We start from the raw sequence: 8,095 nt of genomic DNA on the forward strand, positions 1-8,095 counted from the left end.
TCCGACAGTGCGGCGCTCCCTCAGCACTGCCCCTCCGACAGTGCGGCGCTCCCTCAGTACTGCCCCTCCGACAGTGCGGGGCTCCCTCAGTACTGCCCCTCCGACAGTGCGGCGCTCCCTCAGTACTACCCCTCCGACAGTGCGGCGCTCCCTCAGTACTGCCCCTCCGACAGTGCGGCGATCCCTCAGCACCGCCCCTCCGACAGTGCGGCGCTCCCTCAGTACTGCCCCTCCGACAGTGCGGCACTCCCTCAGCACTGCCCCTCCGACAGTGCGGCGCTCCCTCAGTACTGCCCCTCCGACAGTGCGGCACTCCCTCAGTACTGCCCCTCCGACAGTGCGGCACTCCCTCAGCACTGCCCCTCCGACAGTGCGGCACTCCCTCAGTACTGCCCCTCCGACAGTGCGGCACTCCCTCAGCACTGCCCCTCCGACAGTGCGGCACTCCCTCAGTACTGCCCCTCCGACAGTGCGGCGCTCCCTCAGCACTGCCCCTCCGACAGCGTGAGTCCTTCACGTTCCAGTTATTCTCTCTCTCTTTTTATTTTGACAATTAATTTAATCTCTCTCTCTCTCTCTCTCTCGTCGTTTTCTTTCTCTCTCTCCCTCTCTCCCCGTGATCCGCTTCAGCTTTTCTTCACTCTCTTGCTCCGGCGGACCACGGTTCCGTCGTTGCCGCGCTTCTGTTGCCGTGTCCGGACCCTGGCGCGGGTGGGCGGGACGGGAGGGGCCGGGCGGGGTGCCCCGGAGGTGTTCTTGTTGCTGCGGGGAGGGCGGTGGTCCGGCGGGGCAGGAGCGGGAGGGGCGGCCCCTGCCCGGGGCTCGGGGCCTAGCGGGCAGGCTTCGGCCTCGGCCTTCCGCCCCTCCCTGCCCTCGCTGGGGCTCTCCCCCGGCTCCCGGCTGTCCTTGGGAGCCCCAGGGGAGGGGTAGGCATCGCCGGCGTCCAGGAAGGTGGGCTGGGGGTCGCCCTGGGGCCGGCTGGCGGTGCCCGGGGTCGGTGGGCCTGGCGAGGAGGCCTGGGGCACGGGTAGGGGTAGGGGCAGGGGCAGGGTCTCCAGCATCAGGACCCCCAGGGCCTGCTGCTCCTCCTCCTGTTCCTCCTCGGGGGAGGCCTCCAGCTCTCCTGCTCCCGCCGAGCCCCCGTCGTCGGGGGCGACGGGGCCTAGCGAACCAGGCTCGGGCCCTACAGCCGGCCGGGGCAGGAGGGCCTCCGTCCACCGCCAGGCCTCGGCCGCTTGGCTCGGGGAGGCCTCACCCTTCATCTCCCGCAGGAGGAGGAGGTGGTGGAAGGGGGGGGCCTCAGCGTCGGCGGCCGGGGGGGGCGTGGGGGGCGCGGCCTTGTCGCAGGCCGACTGCAGGGCAAGCCGCTGGAGGCGGCTGGAATAGGGGCAGTCGGGGTCAAGCGGGGGAAGCAGCAGGCCCTGGAGGGGCCGAGCGGCCTCCGCCCTCATGACCGGGGGGCTGGCGGGTCGGGGGTCGGCGGCCTGGGGTCGGGGGTCGGCCGCCTGGGGTCGGGGGTCAGCGCGCTCCGTCTGCTCTCCGATTCCGGCCTGGCTGCAGTCTCTTCTGTGTTCCAGCTTCAAAACATAAGAGGGAACGAGGGGTTAGGGTTACAGAGATAGGGAGGGGTGTAGGGGCTGGAGGGGGTTACAGAGATAGGGAGGGGTGTAGGGGCTGGAGGAGGTTACAGAGATAGGGAGGGGTGTAGGGGCTGGAGGGGGTTACAGAGATAGGGAGGGGTGTAGGGGCTGGAGGATGTGACAGAGATAGGGAGGGGTGTAGGGGCTGGAGGAGGTTACAGAGATAGGGAGGGGTGTAGGGGCTGGAGGGGGTTACAGAGATAGGGAGGGGTGTAGGGGCTGGAGGATGTGACAGAGATAGGGAGGGGTGTAGGGGCTGGAGGAGGTTACAGAGATAGGGAGGGGTGTAGGGGCTGGAGGAGGTTACAGAGATAGGGAGGGGTGTAGGGGCTGGAGGAGGTTACAGAGATAGGGAGGGTAGTAGGGCTGGAGGAGGTTACAGAGATAGGGAGGGGCAAGAGGCCATGAAGGGATTTGTAAACAAGGATGAGAATTTTGAAATCGAGACATTGCTTAACCGGGAGCCAATGTAGGTCAGCGATCACAGGGGGTGATGGGTGAGCGGGACTCGGTGCGAGTTAGGACACAGGGCAGTGAGCACAGGGGGTGATGGGCGAGCAGGACTCGGTGCGAGTTAGGACACGGGGTCAGTGAGCACAGGGGGTGATGGGTGAGCGGGACTGGGTGTGAGTTAGGACACGGGACAGCGAGCACAGAGGGTGATGGGTGAGCGGGACTCGGTGCGAGTTAGGACACTGGGTCAGTGAGCACAGGGGGTGATGGGTGAGCGGGACTCGGTGCGAGTTAGGACACGGGACAGTGAGCACAGGGGGTGATGGGTGAGTGGGACTGGGTGCGAGTTAGGACACGGGGCAGCGAGCACAGGGGGTGATGGGTGAGCGGGACTCGGTGCGAGTTAGGACACGGGACAGTGAGCACAGGGGGTGATGGGTGAGTGGGACTCGGTGCAAGTTAGGACACGGGGGCAGCCGAGTTTTGGATCACCTCGAGTTTACGTCGGGTAGAATGTGGGAGGCCGGCCAGGAGTGCGTTGGAATAGTCAAGTCTGGAGGTAACACAGGCACGGATGAGGGCTTCAGCAGCGGATGAGCTGAGGCAGGGGGCGGTGACGGGCGATGTTACGGAGGGGGAAACAGACGGTCTGAGTTATGCTGCGGATAAATTTCTGCTCCTCCAGTGCTGGATGTCGGACAAGCAGTGTGTCAGGTTAGAGACCATGGAGCGATCGAGAGATGTGGTGATCAGGTAGAGCTGGGGGTCATCAGCATACAAGTAATCAGAGACATTTACAGCACGGAAGGAGGCCATTCGGCCCATCGTGTCTCGTGCCGGCCGACCAAGAGCTACCCGGCCTAATCCCACTTTCCCCGCTCTGGGTCCGGAGCCCTGTGGGTTATGGCACTTCAGGAGCACATCCAAATGTGGTGAGGGTTTCTGCCTCTACCCCCCTTTCAGGCCGTGAGTTCCCCCCAGACCCCCACCACCCTCTGGGTGAAGACATTTCCCCTCAAATCCCCTCTAAACCTCCCCCCCCAATTACTTTCAATCTCTGCCCCCTGGTTGTTGACCCCTCTGCCCAGGGAAACAGGTCCGTCCTATCCACTCTATCCAGGCCCCTCATCATTTTATACACCTCAATCAGGTCTCCCCTCAGCCTCCTCTGTTCCAAGGAAAACAGACCCCAGCCGATCCAATCTTTCCTCATCGCTAAAATTCTCCAGTCCCGGCAACATCCTGGTAAATCTCCTCTGTACCCCTCTCCAGTGCAACATCCTGGTAAATCTCCTCTGTACCCTCTCCAGTGTAACATCCTGGTAAATCTCCTCTGTACCCTCTCCAGTGCAACATCCTGGTAAATCTCCTCTGTACCCCTCTCCAGTGCAACATCCTGGTAAATCTCCTCTGTACCCTCTCCAGTGCAACATCCTGGTAAATCTCCTCTGTACCCCTCTCCAGTGCAACATCCTGGTAAATCTCCTCTGTACCCTCTCTAGTGCAACATCCTGGTAAATCTCCTCTGTACCCCTCTCCAGTGCAACATCCTGGTAAATCTCCTCTGTACCCTCTCCAGTGCAACATCCTGGTAAATCTCCTCTGCACCCTCTCCAGTGCAATCACATCCTTCCTGTAATGTGGTGACCAGAACTGTGCACGCAGTACTCCAGCTGTGGCCTAACCAGTGTTTTACACAGTTCAAGCATAACCTCCCTGCTCTTGTATTCCATGCCTCGGCCAATAAAGGCAAGTATTCCGTATGCCTTCTTAACCACCTTATCCACCTGGCCTGCTACCTTCAGGGATCTGTGGACCTGCACTCCCAGGTCCCTCTGTTCCTCCACACCTCTCAGTGTCCGAACATTTAATGTGTATTCCCTCGCCTTGTTAGCCCCTCCCCAAATGCATTCCCTCACACTTCTCCGGATTAAACTCCATTTGCCACTGCTCTGCCCACCTGACCAGTCGATCGATATCTTCCTGCAGTCCACAGCTTTCTTCATCATTATCAACCACACGGCCCGATGTTAGTGTCATCTGCAAACTTCTTAATCATACCCCCAACATTCAAGTCTGGATCATTGATGTATATCACAAAAAGCAAGGGACCCAGCACTGAGCCCGGCGGAACCCCACTGGATACAGCTTTCCAGTCACAACCATTGCCCTTTGCTTCCTGCCTCTGAGCCAATTTTGGATCCAACTTGCCACTTTGCCCTGGATCCCACGGGCTTTAACCTTCGTGACCAGTCTGCCATGTGAGACCTTATCGAAAGCCTTGCTAAGATCCAGATAGATTACATCGTACGCACTGTCCTCATCAACCCTCCTGGTTACCCACTCTCAAAATTCAATCAAGTTCGTCAGACACGACCTTCCCGAGACAAATCCACGCTGATTAATCCGTGTTTTTCCAAATGACAATTAATGCAGGCGCTCGCAATTTTATCCAACCGTTTGTCCAACTCTGAGGTTTGGCTGACTGGCCTGTAATTACTCGGTCGATCCCTTTCTCCACTTCCTGCAGCGTGTGAGGTGAGTGATTAAAGCAGTGTCCCAGTGTACTGAGGGAGCGCCGCACTGTCGGAGGGGCAGTACTGAGGGAGCGCCGTACTGCGCTGTCGGAGGGGCAGTACTGAGGGAGTGACGGACTGTCGGAGGGGCAGTACTGAGGGAGCGCCGTACTGCGCTGTCGGAGGGGCAGTACTGAGGGAGTGACGGACTGTCGGAGGGGCAGTACTGAGGGAGCGCCATACTGCGCTGTTGGAGGGGCAGTACTGAGGGAGCGCCGCACTGTCAGAGGGGCAGTACTGAGGGAGCGCCGCACTGTCGGAGGGGCGGTACTGAGGGAGTGCTGCACTGTCGGAGGGGCAATACTGAGGGAGCGCCGCACTGTCGAAGGGGCAGTACTGAGGGAGCTCCGCACTGTCGGAGGGGCAGTACTGAGGGAGCGCCATACTGCGCTGTTGGAGGGGCAGTACTGAGGGAGCGCCGCACTGTCAGAGGGGCAGTACTGAGGGAGCGCCGCACTGTCGGAGGGGCAGTACTGAGGGAGTGCTGCACTGTCGGAGGGGCAGTACTGAGGGAGCGCCGCACTGTCGAAGGGGCAGTACTGAGGGAGCTCCGCACTGTCGGAGGGGCAGTACTGAGGGAGTGCTGCACTGTCGGAGGGGCAGTACTGAGGGAGCGCCGTACTGCGCTGTTGGAGGGGCAGTACTGAGGGAGCGCCGCACTGTCAGAGGGGCAGTACTGAGGGAGCGCCGCACTGTCGGAGGGGCAGTACTGAGGGAGAGCCGCACTGTCGAAGGGGCAGTACTGAGGGAGTGCTGCACTGTCGGAGGGGCAGTACTGAGGGACTGCCGCACTGTCGGACGGGCAGTACTGAGGGAGTGCCGCACTGTCGGAGGGGCAGTACTGAGGGAGTGCTGCACTGTCGGAGGGGCAGTACTGAGGGAGTGCCGCACTGTCGGAGGGGCAGTACTGAGGGAGCGCCGCACTGTCAGAGGGGCAGTACTGAGGGAGCGCCGCACTGTCAGAGGGGCAGTACTGAGGGAGCGCCGCACTGTCGGAGGGGCAGTACTGAGGGAGCGCCGCACTGTCGGAGGGGCAGTACTGAGGGAGTGCTGCACTGTCGGAGGGGCAGTACTGAGGGAGTGCCGCACTGTCGGACGGGCAGTACTGAGGGAGCGCCGCACTGTCGGAGGGGCAGTACTGAGGGAGTGCTGCACTGTCGGAGGGGCAGTACTGAGGGAGCGCCGCACTGTCGCAGGGGCAGTACTGAGGGAGTGTCGGAGGGGCGGTACTGAGGGAGTGCCGCACTGTCGCAGGGGCAGTACTGAGGGAGCGCCGCACTGTCGGAGGGGCAGTACTGAGGGAGTGCCGCACTGTCGGAGGGGCAGTACTGAGGGAGTGCCGCACTGTCGCAGGGGCAGTACTGAGGGAGCGCCGCACTGTCGGAGGGGCAGTACTGAGGGAGTGTCGGAGGGGCGGTACTGAGGGAGCGCTGCACTGTCGCAGGGGCAGTACTGAGGGAGTGCCGCACTGTCGGAGGGTCAGTACTGAGGGAGTGCCGTACTGTAAAACACTTTGTGACATGCCGAGCCGATGAAGGGGGTTGAAATGGGAGCCTATCTTTCGCCTCGATCTACCCTCACCCCCTCCCCTTCCCCCTCTCCCTGGGCCACTCCCTCCCCTCCCCTCCCCTCCCCTCACCCACCTCCTCACCTCAGCCGTTGAGAGATGTTCCTCCATTTCCAGCTCCTTGATGAGGCGCGGAAAATCAATGTTCCCCTGGGGCGAGAGCAGGTCGGACAGGAATTCCGGGTGTATTATAGCTTCAGCCTAGAGAGAGACAGAGAGCGTGAGGGGGGGAAGAGAGAGGTGGGGGGGGGGGGGGGGGGAAGAGAGAGAGAGAGAGAGAGAGAGAGAGGGGAGAGAGGGGAGGGGGGGAGGGAGAGAGGGAGGGGGGGAGCGAGAGAGAGAGGGGAGAGAGGGAGGGAGGGAGGGGAGAGAGAGGGGGAGGGGGAGGGGGGGGGGAGAGAGGGGGAGAGAGCGAGAGGTGGGGGAGAGCGGGGGAGCGAGAGCAGGTCGGACAGGAATTCCGGGTGTATTATAGCTTCAGCCTAGAGAGAGACAGAGAGCGTGAGGGGGGGAGAGAGAGGGGAGAGAGAGAGAGAGGGAGGGGGGGGAGAGAGGGGAGAGAGAGGGGGAGGGGGGGAGAGAGGGAGAGAGAGTGGGGGAGAGAGGTGGAGGGAAGGAGAGAGGGAGTGTGGAAGGGAGAAGAGGAGGGAGAGAGGGAGTGTGGAAGGGAGAGAGGAGGAGAGGAGGGAGAGAGGGAGTGTGGAAGGAGAGAGGGAGGAGAGGAGGGAGAGAGGGAGTGTGGAAGGGAGAAGAGGAGGGAGAGAGGGAGTGTGGAAGGGAGAGAGGAGAGAGAGGGAGAGAGGGAGTGTGGAAGGGAGGAGAGAAGGGAGAGAGGAGGGAGAGAGGGAGTGTGGGAGGGGGAGGAGAGAGGGAGAGAGGGGAGTGTGGGAGGGGGAGGGAGAGAGGGAGGAGAGGAGGGAGAGAGGGAGTGTGGAAGGGAGGAGAGGAGGGAGAGAGGGAGTGTGGAAGGGAGGAGAGGAGGGAGAGAGGGAGTGTGGAAGGGAGGAGAGGAGGGAGAGAGGGAGTGTGGAAGGGAGGAGAGGAGGGAGAGAGGGAGTGTGGGAGGGGGAGGAGAGAGGGAGGAGAGGAGGGAGAGAGGGAGTGTGGAAGGGAGGAGAGAAGGGAGAGAGGAGGGAGAGAGGAGTGTGGAAGGGAGGAGAGGAGGGAGAGAGGGAGTGTGGAAGGGAGAGAGGGAGTGTGGAAGGGAGGAGAGAAGGGAGAGGGAGTGTGGAGGGGGAGGGGAGAGAGGGAGGAGAGGAGGGAGAGAGGGAGTGTGGGAGGGGGAGGAGGGAGGGAGTGTGGGAGGAGGAGGGGGAGGGGGAGGAGAGAGGGGAGGAGAGGAGGGAGAGAGGGAGTGTGGGAAGGGAGGAGAGAGGGAGGAGGGAGGAGAGGAGGGAGAGAGGGAGTGTGGGAGGGGAGGAGAGGAGGGAGAGAGGGAGTGTGGAAGGAGGAGAGGAGGAGAGAGGGAGTGTGTTAGGGGGAGGAGGGAGGGAGTGTGGGAGGGGAGGGAGGGTGTGGAGGGGGGGAGGGAGAGGGAGTGTGGAGGGGGAGGAGGAAGGGAGCGTGGGAGGGAGGAGAGAAGGGAGAGTGGGAGTGTGGAAGGGAGGAGAGAGGGAGAGGGGAGGAGAGGAGGGAGAGAGGGAGTGTGGAAGGGAGGAGAGAAGGGAGAGAGAGGGAGGAGAGGAGGGAGAGAGGGAGTGTGTTAGGGGGAGGAGGGAGGGAGTGTGGGAGGGAGAGGGAGTGTGTACAGAGAGCGGGCTGCTCCCCTGCCCTACCTAGTTTCGATGCTGGTGTGTCACTGGGTGTGGGCGGTTTCTCTGCTCACTCCCTCTCTCTCTCTCACACACCGGTGCACGCAG

The 8,095-nt window shown here is 62.1% G+C and overlaps 1 protein-coding gene across 1 annotated transcript in view; it reads right to left on the minus strand.

Annotated features, from left to right (window-relative positions):
• Positions 1-556: 556 nt before the first annotated feature.
• Positions 557-8,095, minus strand: part of LOC139235290 (NUT family member 2G-like) — a 23,030-nt gene continuing 15,491 nt past the window's right edge. The window contains exons 6-7 of the mRNA XM_070866431.1: positions 6,321-6,437; positions 557-1,577 (exon numbers count right to left, since the gene is read on the minus strand). Coding sequence (XP_070722532.1) covers positions 627-1,577; positions 6,321-6,437 — 1,068 coding nt within the window. The 3' untranslated portion in view covers positions 557-626. The remainder of the gene's footprint in view (positions 1,578-6,320; positions 6,438-8,095) is intronic.

The sequence above is a fragment of the Pristiophorus japonicus genome, chromosome 23 (assembly GCF_044704955.1).
Source record: "Pristiophorus japonicus isolate sPriJap1 chromosome 23, sPriJap1.hap1, whole genome shotgun sequence".
In the NCBI taxonomy this organism is placed as follows: domain Eukaryota; kingdom Metazoa; phylum Chordata; class Chondrichthyes; family Pristiophoridae; genus Pristiophorus; species Pristiophorus japonicus.